General features: G+C 46.2%; 1 protein-coding gene across 1 annotated transcript; it reads left to right on the top strand.

Moving 5' to 3' along the window:
- Positions 1 to 910: 910 nt before the first annotated feature.
- LOC143034244 (neuron navigator 2-like) lies at positions 911 to 15683 on the top strand. Its single transcript, XM_076200180.1, has 3 exons — positions 911 to 934; positions 1633 to 1812; positions 14576 to 15683. The coding sequence occupies exons 1-3, from the start codon at positions 911 to 913 to the stop codon at positions 14612 to 14614; spliced, it is 243 nt and encodes an 80-aa protein (XP_076056295.1). The 3' UTR covers positions 14615 to 15683.
- The last annotated feature ends 545 nt before the right edge of the window (positions 15684 to 16228 follow it).

Raw genomic sequence — 16228 nt, 5'->3', positions numbered from 1 at the left:
ACATGGTAAAATTCTCGACCACCATGACTGTAGATTAGCTTAAGTTGAATAGGAAAAGTCATGTTCATTTCGTCCTGAGTCACAGTGAGCTGTTGAGACAATTTTACCATAGCATTTTAAAATACTAGAAAGTGCTTGGCCATCAGGACTGTGGAGGAGCTTATCGTAAGTCAGGTTCATTTTGAAGTCCGTCACAGTGACCCATCGCATTTCATTTAATATTTTAAATTGCTTGGCCATCAGTATTGTGATTATTTTGAAATCGTGGACCTGTCGCCTCACTTTTAACATGCATGTTTGGCCATCAGGACTTTAGTTGAGCTTAGGTTCAAAATCATAAGTGAGGTTCATTTTGAACTGTCACAGTGACCCTTTGGCGACTCAGCAGGCAAGGGAGGCGGCGGTGGCTCAGCAGGCAGGGTGGTCCTGTAGTAAGGGGTGACTCTAGGCTACAGGGTCAGGAATGAGCAAACATCAGGAGAGAGCCAGTTGGCTCTGTTTAGGTTGGAGCAGTTTATTAAGGACCAAGGGAGCATATATAAAACAGTGACAGGGCTTTACATCACATTTGGGGAATATCCTGTTTGGGGTATAGAAGACAGTTGGATAGGAGCCGATATAGGAAAAATCACAATAATTTATATTTTGAGAGGGGAGTCTACCATGATTGGCTAGAAGGCAATATACAGTCCAGGTATTTGTACTCTTGTGTGAGATATGGGTTCCTACAGGCGTCACACACACCAAAAAAGTAATTTCCTTCAATGTTGTTAATGAGGCTTTTATCTTTTTCCTGAATGTTTGCCAACTAACATTAACGCTGGTCTTGTTCTGGTGTTGAATCCAAGTCACCAGCATTTTTTCCATCCTCTCCATTGTCAACGATCTGGTGTAATGTCCTAGGACCTAGATGAACATGCTTCCACAGTTGCTCGTATTTTTGCAGCATTGCCTCCGATGCACCTCTGTGCGCTCTCCCTCAATCCCAGGACGTGGGATATGACCAAAGTTTTTTGTCCTTTTTTGTCCAGCTCAAAATTTCCATCTTCTTAGCCAGAGTAAGTGATTTGCACTGTATTTTCGTAGTGGGTGGGCTGCTGCTGGTTCCAAGAATATGAAGGACGTTTTGGGGCCATCTTGACGAACAAGTAAAGTGGCTGGACAGGCTGGAACTAAAAACAAGAGGGCTGTAAACATTGAACTGGGAGCAGGAGCGGCCACCTGTCAGCAGGCAGTGGAACTACACATCTACCACACTGTTTGAAATGCGGTTGGGGCAAATCGCATCTTAGCAAACAAATTGCACAATTTTAATTGATTGTACTATTTTCAATGTTGCATCCTACACACTCAATTCAGGGTTCATTTTGAACATATGTCCTACCTGTTCAGCTCTCACACCTCTATGTGAAATCATGTGAGCAATCCCACCTCTGCCTTCCTCACCTTCTTCACTCATTCTTTCCACGTGTCCAAACCATCCCAATACTCTTTCATCAACCCTATCTCCCAACTCCCTTTCCACCCCCGTTCTCCTCCTCACCTCATTTCTCACTCTATCCAGCCTAGGAATATAATGAAAAAAGTTCAGTTCAGCTAAAGTATTGTCTATTAACTTCATTTATGTTCCAGGACCCAAGTAGTTGGATTGTGGAGACCTACCCTTGGCCCCCTGGCAGCCATGCAGGACCTCAAGCCCTCATCACACTCAGGCCAGAAGATGTTGGATATGATACTTTGGCTCCTTCTATCCCCAATTCCAGCAGCCAGGACAAATTAAAACGTGATAGTCAAGGGGAGAATGATCCTTTGGTAAGATTACTAATATATGTACAGTGTAATAAGTGCTATTAATAATCAATCTACATACCAAGGGCTATTTCCCCTTTTACAAGGGAGGTAGCCAGTCAAGGCATGTACCCAATTTTAAAAATTCTTTTAAATCCTTGTGGATGCAGGACTATCCCGGTCTCCCATCCACTGTCTAGGTCAGAAAATGCAGAAAAGACCATACCTCCACAAAATAATGACAATAATAATAACAACAACAGTACATACATATACCAAGGGAGGTAGCCAAAAATAACAAAGGCATAAAAACCATTCCCACCCATTCCATCCCTATCACACTCCCCTCCACCCGCTTCCCTCCCTCTTATCTTGGCACCTCCTGGATGACGGGTCATCCCTGTATCTTGTCCACTGCCCGGGTTCAGAAGCAGTATCGTATGACACAGCACATCCACAGCAAGGCCGCTTCATTAAATCAGCGACCCCCCCTCTCCATTCCCTCATGCATACGGGGAGAAATCCCTTCGGGTTGCGTCAAATTTTTCTCACACATACTCCCTCTCCCCCCAACCCCTCCACCCATTCCACCTCATGGATCACATTCTCACACATACTCCCCCCCCCCCATTCCACCTCATGGATCCATTCACCTTTCTTCTGGTCTCTCCCGTCCTTCCTCAACAGACATTCTCCTCTTCCCCAAAGCCCCCTTTACCCCATCCATCCATCTCATCCAAGGTTGCCCCCTCCTGTTCACTCCTTTCACATCTTACTAGTCTTTCTTTACTCACTCTCTCCATGTGTCCAAACCATCCCAATTCTCTTTCATCCACCCTATCTCCCACCCTATCACCCGAAATTCCATGGGGCCCCTTTGAGATTTTGGCCATTTTGGAGCATTTTGGTCACCTCCACCGATTTACCCGCTATGACACCCACAGGTCCGGGGCGGCCTGGGATGCCCTCCACTGCAATCCCACACCAGTCAGGCACACGGTATCCCTGCCACAGGCATAAACGTCAAAAGGCCGAAATTTGGAGGGCTCTCTCCGACACACCCTTGGTCTCATGATTGTGCTGCATACGCTGGTGTGCACCCTATCCCAATCTCTACTTGTGGCGTAAGTTTGGACCAAATCGCTGACCTTCGGATTTCATCCTTAATTGGGCATTTTGGGTCATTTTGGTCACCTCCACCGATTTACCCGCTATGACACCCACAGGTCCGGCAAGGCCTGGGATGCCCTCCACTGCAATCCCACACCAGTCAGGCACACGGTATCCCTGCCACTGGCATAAACGTCAAAAGGCCCAACTTTGGAGGGCTCTCAGCGCCACACCCTTGGTCTGACGATTCTCCTGCCTACGCTCACGTGCACCCTATCCCACCCTCTACTTGTGGCGCAACTTTGGACCAAATCGCTCACCTTCGGATTTCCCCACAAATTCCATGGGGTACCCCCTTTGAGTTTTTTTGGGTTTTGGGTCATTTTGGTCACCTCCACCGATTTACCCGCTATGACACCCACAGGTCCGGCAAGGCCTGGGATGCCCTGCAGGGCAATGGCACACCAGTCAGGCACACGGTATCCCTGCCACTGGCATAAACGTCAAAAGGCCCAACTTTGGAGGGCTCTCAGCGCCACACCCTTGGTCTCACGATTGTGCTGCCTACGCTGGTGTGCACCCTATCCCACCCTCTACTTGTGGCGCAAGTTTGGACCAAATCGCTGACCTTCGGATTTCCCCCCAAATTCCATGGGGTACCCCCTTTGAGTTTTTTTTGGTATTGGGTCATTTTGGTCACCTCCACCGATTTACCCGCTATGACACCTACAGGTCCGGCAAGGCCTGGGTTGCCCCGCAGGGCAATGGCGCACCAGTGAGGCACACAATATCCCTGCCACTGGCATAAACGTCAAAAGGCCCAACTTTGGAGGGCTCTCACCGCCACACCCTTGGTCTCACGATTGTGCTGCCTACGATGGTGTGCACCCTATCCCACACTCTACTTGTGGCGCAAGTTTGGACCAAATCGCTGACATTCGGATTTCACCCCAAATTCCATGGGGTACCCCCTTGGAGTTTTTTGGGTTTTGGGTCATTTTGGTCACCTCCACCGATTTACCCGCTATGACACCCACAGGTCCCGCAAGGCCTGGGATAACCTCCACTGCAATCCCACACCAGTGAGGCACACGGTATCCCTGCCACTGTCATAAACGTCAAAAGGCCCAAATTTGGAGGGCTCTCAGCGCCACACCCTTGGTCTCAGGATTGTGCTGCCTACGCTGGTGCGCACCCTATCCCACTCTCTACTTGTGGCGCAACTTTGGACCAAATCGCTGACCTTCGGATTTCCCACCAAATTCCACGGTTTTTTTTTTTAGGTTTTGGGTCATTTTGGTCACCTCCACCGATTTTGCCGCTATGACGGCCACGGGTCCGGGGGGCCCTGGGATGCCCTGCAGTGCAATGGCACAGCAGTCACTGGCACGGTATCCCTTTTACAGGCATAAACGTCATTTGGCGGAACTTTGGATGGCTCTCACGGCCACACCCTTGGTCTCAGGATTCCGCTGTCAACGCTGATGTGCAGCCTATCCCACTTTCTACTTGTGAAGCAACTTTGGACCAAATCGCTGACCTTCGGATTTCCCCCCAAATTCCACGGGGTACCCCCTTTGAATTTTTTTTTTAGGTTTTGGGTCATTTTGGTCACCTCGACCGATTTTGCCGCTATGACGGCCACGGGTCCGGGGGGCCCTGGGATGCCCTGCAGTGCAATGGCACAGCAGTCACTGGCACGGTATCCCTTTTACAGGCATAAACGCCATTTGGCGGAATTTTGGAGGGCTCTCACGGCCACACCCTTGGTCCCAGGATTCCGCTGTCAACGCTGATGTGCAGCCTATCCCACTCTCTACTTGTGGCGCAACTTTGGACCAAATCGCTGACCTTCGGATTTCCCCCCAAATTCCACGGGGTACCCCCTTTGAGTTTTTTTAGGTTTTTGGTCATTTTGGTCACCTCCACCGATTTTGCCGCTATGACGGCCACGGGTCCGGCAAGGCCTGGGATGCCCTCCACTTCAATCCCACACCAGTCACTGGCACGGTATCCCTTTTACAGGCATAAACGTCATTTGGCGGAATTTTGGAGGGCTCTCACGGCCACACCCTTGGTCTCAGGATTCCGCTGTCAACGCTGATGTGCAGCCTATCCCACTCTCTACTTGTGGAGCAACTTTGGACCAAATCGCGGACCTTCGGATTTCCCCCCAAATTCCACCCCCTTTGAGTTTTTTTAGGTTTTTGGTCATTTTGGTCACCTCCACCGATTTTCACGCTATCACACCCACGGGTCCGGCAAGGCCTGGGATGCCCTCCACTGCAATCCCACACCAGTCACCCACACCCTATCCCTTTTACAGGCATAAACGTCATTTGGCGGAACTTTGGTGGGCTCTCACGGCCACACCCATAGTCTCACGATACCGCTGTCAATGCTGATGTGAAGCCTATCCCACTCTCTACTTGTGGAGCAACTTTGGACCAAATCGCTCACCTTCGGATTTCCCCCCAAATTCCACGGGGTACCCCTTTGAGTTTTTTTAGGTTTTGGGTCATTGTGGTCACCTCCACCGATTTTCCCGCTATGACGGCCACGGGTCCGGCAAGGCCTGGGATGCCCTCCACTGCAATCCCACACCAGTCACTGGCACGGATTCCATTTTACAGGCATAAACGTCATTTGGCGGAATTTTGGAGGGCTCTCACGGCCACACCCTTGGTCTCAGGATTCCGCTGTCAACGCTGATGTGCAGCCTATCCCACTCTCTACTTGTGGAGCAACTTTGGACCAAATCGCTCACCTTCCGTTTTCACCCCAAATTCCACGGGGTACCCCCTTTGAGTTTTTTTAAGTTTTGGGTCATTTTGGTCACCTCCACCGATTTTGCCGCTATGACGGCCACGGGTCCGGCAAGGCCTGGGATGCCCTCCACTTCAATCCCACACCAGTCACCCACACCCTATCCCTTTTACAGGCATAAACGTCATTTGCCGGAACTTTCCAGGGCTCTCACCGCCACACACTTGGTCTCACCATTCCGCTCTCAACGCTCTTGTGCACCCTATCCCACTCTCTACTTGTGGCGCAACTTTGGACCAAATCGCTCACCTTCGGTTTTCACCCCAAATTCCACGGGGTACCCCTTTGAGTTTTTTTTAGGTTTTGGGGCATTTTCGTCACCTCCACCGATTTTTACGCTATCACACCCACGGGTCCGGCAAGGCCTGGGATGCCCTCCACTGCAATCCCACACCAGTCACCCACACCCTATCCCTTTTACAGGCATAAACGTCATTTGCCGGAACTTTCCAGGGCTCTCACCGCCACACCCTTGGTCTCAGGATTCCGCTGTCAACGCTGATGTGCAGCCTATCCCACTCTCTACTTGTGGAGCAACTTTGGACCAAATCGCTCACCTTCGGATTTCCCCTCAAATTCCACGGGGTACCCCTTTGAGTTTTTTTAGGTTTTGGGTCATTGTGGTCACCTCCACCGATTTTCCCGCTATGACGGCCACGGGTCCGGCGAGGCCTGGGATGCCCTCCACTGCAATCCCACACCAGTCACTGGCACGGATTCCATTTTACAGGCATAAACGTCATTTGGCGGAATTTTGGAGGGCTCTCACGGCCACACCCTTGGTCTCAGGATTCCGCTGTCAACGCTGATGTGCAGCCTATCCCACTCTCTACTTGTGGCGCAACTTTGGACCAAATCGCTCACCTTCGGTTTTCCCCTCAAATTCCACGGGGTACCCCCTTTGAGTTTTTTTAGGTTTTGGGGCATTTTCGTCACCTCCACCGATTTTGCCGCTATGACGGCCACGGGTCCGGCAAGGCCTGGGATGCCCTCCACTGCAATCACACACCAGTCACCCACACCCTATCCCTTTTACAGGCATAAACGTCATTTGCCGGAACTTTCCAGGGCTCTCACCGCCACACCCTTGGTCTCACCATTCCGCTCTCAACGCTCATGTGCACCCTATCCCACTCTCTACTTGTGGCGCAACTTTGGACCAAATCGCTCACCTTCCGTTTTCACCCCAAATTCCACGGGGACCCCCTTTGAGTTTTTTTTAGGTTTTGGGGCATTTTCGTCACCTCCACCGATTTTCACGCTATCACACCCACGGGTCCGGCAAGGCCTGGGATGCCCTCCACTGCAATCACACACCAGTCACCCACACCCTATCCCGGCCACAGGCATAAACGTCATTTGGCGCAACTTTCCAGGGCTCTCACCGCCACACCTTTGGTCTCACCATTCCGCTCTCAACGCTCATGTACACCCTATCCCACTCTCTACTTGTGGCGCAACTTGGGACCAAATCGCTCACCTTTCGTTTTCACCCCAAATTCCACGGGGTACCCCCTTTGAGTATTTTTTAGGTTTTGGGGCATTTTTGTCACCTCCACCGATTTTCACGCTATCACACCTACGGGTCCGGCAAGGCCTGGGATGCCCTCCACTGCAATCCCACACCAGTCACCCACACCCTATCCCGGCCACAGGCATAAACGTCATTTGGCGGAAATTTGGAGGGCTCTCACCGCCACACCCTTGGTCTCACCATTCCGCTCTCAACGCTCATGTGCACCCTATCCCACTCTCTACTTGTGGCGCAACTTTGGACCAAATCGCTCACCTTCCGTTTTCACCCCAAATTACACGGGGTACCCCCTTTGAGTTTTTTTTTAGGTTTTGGGACATTTTCGTCACCTCCACCGATTTTGCCGCTATGACGGCCACGGGTCCGGCAAGGCCTGGGATGCCCTCCACTGCAATCACACACCAGTCACCCACACCCTATCCCGGCCACAGGCATAAACGTCATTTGGCGCAACTTTCCAGGGCTCTGACCGCCACACCCTTGGTCTCACCATTCCGCTCTCAACGCTCATGTGCACCCTATCCCACTCTCTACTTGTGGCGCAACTTTGGACCAAATCGCTCACCTTCCGTTTTCACCCCAAATTCCACGGGGTACCCCCTTTGAGTTTTTTTTAGGTTTTGGGGCATTTTCGTCACCTCCACCGATTTTCACGCTATCACACCCACGGGTCCGGCAAGGCCTGGGATGCCCTCCACTGCAATCACACACCAGTCACCCACACCCTGTCCCGGCCACAGGCATAACCGTCATTTGGCGCAACTTTCCAGGGCTCTGACCGGCACACCCTTGGTCTCACCATTCCGCTCTCAACGCTCTTGTGCACCCTATCCCACTCTCTACTTGTGGCGCAACTTTGGACCAAATCGCTCACCTTCCGTTTTCACCCCAAATTCCACGGGGTACCCCCTTTGAGTTTTTTTAGGTTTTGGGGCATTTTCGTCACCTCCACCGATTTTCACGCTATCACACCCACGGGTCCGGCAAGGCCTGGGATGCCCTCCACTGCAATCACACACCAGTCACCCACACCCTATCCCTTTTACAGGCATAGACGTCATTTGGCGCAACTTTCCAGGGCTCTCACCGCCACACCCTTGGTCTCACCATTCCGCTCTCAACGCTCATGTGCACCCTATCCCACTCTCTACTTGTGGCGCAACTTTGGACCAAATCGCTCACCTTCCGTTTTCACCCCAATTTACACGGGGTACCCCCTTTGATTTTTTTTTTAGGTTTTGGGGCATTTTCGTCACCTCCACCGATTTTCACGCTATCACACCCACGGGTCCGGCAAGGCCTGGGATGCCCTCCACTGCAATCACACACTAGTCACCCACACCCTATCCCGGCCACTGGCATAAACCTCAAAAGGCCCACCCTCGACCTGTGGGTTTCATAGCGGATAAATCACTGCAGGTCACCATAATGACATCAATTTCACACAAAATCCCAAAGCCACCGATTTGATCTAAACTTGTCCCACAACCAGAGAGACGGATACATTGCACATCATCGTAGACATCACAGCCCTCCAAAATTGGGCCTATTCACCGAAGTAGTATCAGAAGGAGAGTAGCAGCGCATTTCACATTTTAACCAGCTCTCAACCACCAATATCTACTTTTAATATATCATGGTTACATTCAACCAGCAAATCGTACTTTAATATATCGTCCTTACATTCAAACACAAAATCGAACGGAAATCAAAACGAAAGTAAAAGCGCCCCATGCCTTCATACTACTGCACATCTTCAAGCCCCTTCCATCTTCACAAGGGGTCACAGTGCACCTCAATTCATTATACCCAGCCACCCGACAATAATCCATAGTCATATGCATGGCCTGTCGGACGTGTATTGAATTGGGGGAGAAGGATAGCATGTGGTTGGTATTATTAGTCATCCACGCCTGAACCTGGTTACATGCAATTGCTTCATGCGCACTCGGCAATTCCAAACCAGTTTCAAACTTAGATAACCCCTCGAGGGGGCACCTCGTTGCAGATTCGAACTCGGACCATTGGGCTTAATAGGTCCAGTCTTAGTCCCCTTGGCCATGGGTGCCCAATCTAATGTCCATCTAGAACTTAATACCATGGTACAAAATTAACAATAACTTCTCTGTAATTTCACTCCAGATCAATTTTTGCAACCGTCTCCTTCAATTTATTCATCTCCTCCTTCTTCTCCTCCAATTTATTCATCTCCTCCTTCTCCTCCTCCTATTTTTCCCCCTCCACTCATAAATTAATCAAAAACATTTGTACCCAGTATGGGAATCGAACCCAACTTCTATAGCACTTTGCCACTATCATTTCCTTACATCCAGCTTGAACATGACGTATTATCTCACTCATTTTCTTTCATTAGTCAATGGGTAACTATATCTTACACAGGTCACCCAAAAAAGTTACAATTTACAAACAAAAAAGGATTTCAACAAAATTATATATATACAAATGGATACATATATCAACCCAAATACCATCATCAAATCATCAAAACCAGTATGTATCAAATTCCATTGTCAAATTTATAACAAGACCATTTTTAACCCTTTAAGACATGACAAATCAGTCTATCACAACAAACGGTTACATCCTAATTACAATCAAGAGAGAAAATTTCATTGCCAAATTTGTGAGCATATTATTTTTAACCCTTTAAGACATGAAAAATCAGTGTATCACAAGAAACGGTTCAATCCTAATTACAATAGGTTCAATAAGGAGGGAAAATTTCATTGCCAAATTTGAAACAAGACCATTTTTAACCGTTTAAGACATGAAAAATGTAAGAAACATTACTACAAGGTTAACCCCCAAGATATTCCAAAGAAATCAAAACCAAAATGTCAGATATGTAACATTGAAGTCTCAAACCTCAAAAGGCACAGTGAAACAAAACAAAAACAAAACAAAAAAACTTTTCAGAACCTGATATCTAAAATTACATGTAAATACGATGATAGTCGGGAAGGTTGTGCAGGTCAAGAACGAGTTTATTGTTATTCCGATATTAGTACAATTGATCCAAAACTTTTTATCATGAGTATGGTGGATGTTATACAGAACAGAGACAAAGAGCACAATTGGAAAGGTTTGAAAATTTCTCTTTGTCTCAAAGTTCGCTTCTACAAGAAGTTAGGAGATGGGAGCACATCAATTCAAGAGCCCTGGATCAAGAGTGGCGAGATGAAGCCCATGACAGATCTTTCAGAAATAAAAAGTGTAGTGCTAGATATGATTGGTCGATTAGAAGGAAAAAAAATTGATCCATCTACAAGAGAGGGCTCAGCTTGGATAATGGTCACCTGCTAAGTATCGACCATCGAAATTTGACCCTGGCGCCAGAGGCGGAAATGTGAAAAATCAGAGGAAAGGGTCAAATTTCGATGGTCGCTACACATAGGTCCTTGGGCCCAGGCTCCTTGCGTCAACCTCGCGGTACACTGTGCCCGACTGTCTCCCTCCGAGGTCAATTTGGGCCAAATCGGCGACCTGCCGATTTTGGGCAAAATCTCTGGATCCCTTTTGGATTTTTTCATTTTGGTCACCTGCCCCGATTGGGCTACCATCTCACCCACAGGTCAAGGGCTACCTACCAGGGCTCATGTACATTCCACGTGGACACCGCTCGGGCCTGTTGCCCTGTAATGGCAGGCCAATTCCAGGAACTATTTCATCTGGTCACTCGTGATTTTCCTAGCATAGAAGAGCAAGGGCCGACGCCCTCTCTAGCCTTGCTCGTCAGGTCATAGACACTGAAGCTCCTGTAACCTGTGAAAGGTTACACCAATGGCAGGGAACATAAAGCCTCTTCGGACTTTCTTGGTTTAGTGAAGTCAAGAGATACTTACAGCATGGGGATGTAATCCCCTTTGGGAAGAGTCTCCGTGTACTCCCCATAAGGGAGAGAGTTCTTTGCTCTCTAGGGGAGAGTTGTGTGTGTGTATGTGACGCAGTCGCCACATATATATGTGAATATGCCTATCTTTGCATGTCTGGTGTCAAGTTTACAGTTAGATCATAGGTTCGGAATTTATACAATACTATTTGTCTTAGTTGTACTTTAAGTGTCTGCTTATTATCAGTAGATGTGCCTTGACATGATGTAGGGATTGGAGTTATAATTATGTACTTTGGTATGTATAAGGAAATGATTAATCTGGTGTCACTATGTACTTTTTTCAGTAACATTTTGTTGGGCGGTGGTGTCATTATGTTGTATGTCTGAGTCTGATCTTTACAATTTATAAATGTGGATGTCAGCAAGATTAGAGGCATTGCAAAAGGGCCAGTGTCTGTTAGGTACCTTGCATACATATGGATCAAGTGTCAGGCATGTGATATATTGTAATATGTATTAGTGGTATATGGATACATTCCCTCACCACAACAATGTGCTTTCCACTAAAGGGCTTCTGCATCATATAGGGAAAAGGGGAAAATGGGAATGTGGTACATTTAGAGGGACCACTTTATTGAGTGTAGTTGGAAAGGCACATGGGAGGATCTTAACTGAGATGATTAGGAGAGGATCAGAGAGAACTGGAGAGAAACAGTGTGGGTGAAAGATGGAGGGTGCATAACATTTTGGTAGAAAGGCACATTTAAGAAACGTGATGCTTTCTGGCCTCTTATGGATTTAAAGAAGGCTCATGATAGGTTTGACAGCAAGGCTTTTTGAGAGGAAATACAGATACATGGGACAAAGGAAAACCTCTTAAGTGCTGTCAAAAGCTTTTGCATCAGTATCAGAGCTTGTATTAGGGTTGGGATTGGTGGGAGCGGTCTGAGAAGGGGCTGCACCAGGGTTGGTCAATGCAAGGGTGATGGGCAGGGGATTGGAAATGGTTTGTGAGGGTTCACAGAAGTAGGTCAGTCAATTGTTTATTGATGCTGCCTCACTTGTGGCTGGGTCAGAGGGTCTAAGGCAGTTACAGAGTTTGGGAAGGTATGTGATAGCAAGAAACCGAAAGTAAATGTGGGTAACAGCAAGGTTATGAGATATACAAGAGGTCAGGGTGGCAGTGTCAGGCAAATCTATATGGACAGAGGTTAGCTTAAGTATTAAGGGTCACACATAGCTGGGAATAGTGGGAGGTCAACTGTTGAATGAGGGAAGCAAGTCAAGGTTTTTGGGAAAAGCGTAATGAAAACTAGGTATCTAGGGATGGATTCAAAGAGAAGACTATATAAAGGGTACAATTTAAGGGAGCCAGAAATGACAAATTTAAATAGGTTGGAAATGAAGTGTTTGAAAGTATAGTAGGGTTACAAAGATGGATAGCATGAGAAATGGGGTCAAGAGGAGAGTTGGGGTGGAGAGGGAGCTGTCAGATAGGGCCCATGAAGGGATACTGGAGAGAATGAGTAAAAAAAATATAAAAAAAAAGAGAGAAGGCAGAGTTGTAAACCTCAGGGAAAGGCCAAGAATGACATGGATGGGTGTTTATCTTTCACATCATCCCATACCTATGCATGTTGAACAACCAAGGTGACATTACACAACCCTGGCACACATTTCTAAGTGGAGTCAAGAGTGGCAGATGTTACTGTGGAAAGGTGTTTGTGCATATGTGAAGGGTCATGTGTATTTAGGGCATATGTCAAGGCCTAACTCTGCTCTGATCTTGCTAGCTTGCTGAAGATGAGACAATGCAGGTGCCTGTGAACTGCTCTCCTGAACATAATGTAAAGGATAGGAGTTGGAGTGTTCTTAAAGAGCATGTGAACATATGGCCTGTTCCAGAGACTAGGTACCCCCATAAGGTAGGGTGTTATTGTCTTTTTTTTTTCCTTAGGTTTTCTAGACAGATGGCTAGTGAATGGTTTCTCTCAGGGGACATCATGCCTGTGGGGTCCATCTTTTCACTACCCTGTAGCCACCACTCAATGCTGCAATTTCTGAACACCTTACAGAAAACCATGAAAATAAGCATAACTTGTTGAAAAATACATTTATTAACACTACTGAGTACTATAGTCATACACAGCTTCATACATTACTTACAAAAATCCTTCCTAGTCTTTTGTTATTCAAATTCTAATGTCTTTACCAAGTACAGTGACCTAGACCTTGACCCAAATTTTCAATAAGGGTCATTGGGAGTCTTGAAACCAACCATCTTGCAGGTTTCTTCAACTGTCCTTTCTCCTTGCCCATGATATTCTTTGTAAAGTGTAAGATATCTGGAAAGAAAGAAAAAACAATCAATAAAACTGACTTACAATTAGGTCAAAGTGACATTACCAAGCCAAATTAAGTCCTTCAGGGTATATGCTAGTTCTACAGTGGGCTATCTGTATAATTTTTTGTATACATTTTTACATTATTACAAATCAATCCAGTGGAAAAAGTAATGGCATTTCCAAAATCAATTGTAAAACTCGGGGCTGTGGAGTTGATAATCAAAACCTCTGACTTTGACTCCTCTATATGTAGAAATACTCAAATTACTCCCATCCTACATATATCAACCAATTTTAGTCTCAACCATTGTCTTGTACCAGCCAATTTTCAAATATCTTGCAATGTTTCAAACTTGAGTTATTCATAACTCTAGTACTGTAAAACCCTAATTTTATATTTGTAGCTGAAAAAAATATTTTCAATACTTTATTAACCCTTTACAAAGTGAGTGACCATATATAACCATTAACAGATATTGAAAATGGTGCCCACTGCATCCCATGTAGAGTAAACCAATATGTCATCAATCCTGAGCTGATCACTATGTCTCTGGCTACCAGTCAGGGTGACGTCACAGCCTCCTCTGCCTCTCTCATTGGCTGGCCTGGAACACAAAACTCAATTACTCTCTAGACACAATGAAGGATTTTTTTTCCACTTGTTGTCCTAGCGCCCATGGCCTCTTCCCCCTTTCATAATGTAAGTAGATGATACCCTGATATGATACAGTTGAATAGTTCAACTTTAACCTGATGTGTCATTTGCATAGGAAAGGCAGAATTTGGTGAAAAACATGAGTGAAAATAGGGGTGATAATTTTTTAACATGTGCCTGGTAGTCTATTGTTTTTGAAATCGCCAGTTGATTAAATATGATCCCTTGGCTTAGTAAGGGATCAAATCAATTATTGTTTACATACAACTTTTAATATTTAAAGCTCCATGTAACCAATCATTTTGATTTTAGACATTGTTCATGGTGAATCTATGCCCAAATTTTGCTGAATTTTTCATGGGGGACTTATGGCCAGTTTTTATTGGAATTCATTGTCCAGGGGAAAATTATGCCCTTTTATAAGTTCATTACAAAGTTTCTAATGTTATTCTCTTTCTTTCCAGCTTCCTCGTTATATGTTTTACCCCAGGAGTAAGGCCTAATAGATTACACTAATTCCTCTGGACCTAAGCATCAGTGCCAATGATTCTTTGGGCGGCGAGGGATGATGATGAAGACTCTCAATTTGTGCCCATCTGACATGACCCAAGTTCCCCAGGCCCCGGCAACGAGCCTCCTGCCAAGAGGTGGTGTACTGCACCACTGTTTGAGGAGGAGGACCATGAGGAGGATGACAACCGACAGGAGGAAGAGGAAGAAGAGGAGGCCAACAGGAAGGGCATCATTAAGGGCACAGCCAAGACCAAACGCAGGTAAAGAGATTGCCCTTTATCTGTGGCCCACAACCTGCAAGGAGGACATCAGCAATCTCCTCTGCCCACTTGCAACTACCAGCCACCTACATATGTATAGACCACCCAGGAGTATTTCTACAGGTTCTTTACCCTACAGCTCATCAAGCACAAAACCTATCAAATGAACCTCTATGCCATTCAAAAAGATCTTGCCACAACTTTCTCTACCACTGAACATGAGATCTCCAAATTCATGGCCATTCTGCTCTACATGGGGACTGTGCAATGTCCCTCCATGGGCACCACAGTACCACAAGTGGCTGACATCATGTCCTCAAAATGCTTTTGACTACTCGGACGAATCATTCACTTGGATGACCGCATTGTCAACAGCTGCCCAGGATGTAACACTTCACCCCATACCATACAACACATAATGGAAGACTGCATTATACACAATCATGCACTCAAACAACACAACATACACTCTATAAAGGATTTGTGGGAAAACCCACTTTCGGCTGTGGCATTCCTTGGGGAGACGGGACTGCTCGGTCAGACAGTCTAGGGAACGACAACAACAACAACGACAACACCCAGCTTCACAGCACAGTAGACAGCTTCTTCAAGGTACAGCAAAATTTAATCAAAAATCTCTATAAATCCCAAAGCATATTGATTATATAAAAATAAGATATGCTTATTATTTTTTCTTAGGAACACAACTGCACTAAAGCCTCATTTCATTAGGTAATAAAAACCCTTATATGTAATCTGATCATCTTTACAGCAGAAATAAATAATTATTTGTACACAAGTCTTTTAGCTCCTTCATATCTCACAAAGCACAGAGAAACTGAGTGACAGACATACACTGAGTGACTTTGTGTATAACAGGACATATATCTTTACCTACTTTCCATAGCCGTTTCTAGCATATATATAATCAGTGTGTAAATTTACTGCTACAAATGAACTCATGATTTTATATAGAAAAACATGAAAAATATAACATGATGCAGTATACAGAAAGTAAAAATAAAATTATAGTACTAAAAAAGAAACAAAACTGGCAACATATCACTCATGGCTAACTGGACATATGTAATGTGTGAAAGCTTAGAGGTGCGATGAATTCACCGGCCACCACACCACTGCTATTGATTTAATGAACTTTATTTCTACTACAGATTAGGAGAGGATCATGAGAAAACAGAGAAGGTAGTTGGTAAAGAGCAGTATGGGTTTAGCAAAAGTAGAGGATGCGTGGATCAGATTTTTGTAGTAAGGAACATTTGTGAGAAGGTTTTGACTAAAGTAAGGATGTTTTTTGGGGCCTTTATGGATTTGGAGAAGGGCTTA

Source organism: Oratosquilla oratoria, chromosome 17 (genome assembly GCF_046742065.1).
Source record: "Oratosquilla oratoria isolate Oo_2021 chromosome 17, ASM4674206v1, whole genome shotgun sequence".
NCBI classification, from domain to species: domain Eukaryota; kingdom Metazoa; phylum Arthropoda; class Malacostraca; order Stomatopoda; family Squillidae; genus Oratosquilla; species Oratosquilla oratoria.
The sequence above is the reverse complement of the archived record's forward strand: the minus strand, read 5'-3'. Positions and strand labels throughout refer to the sequence as shown.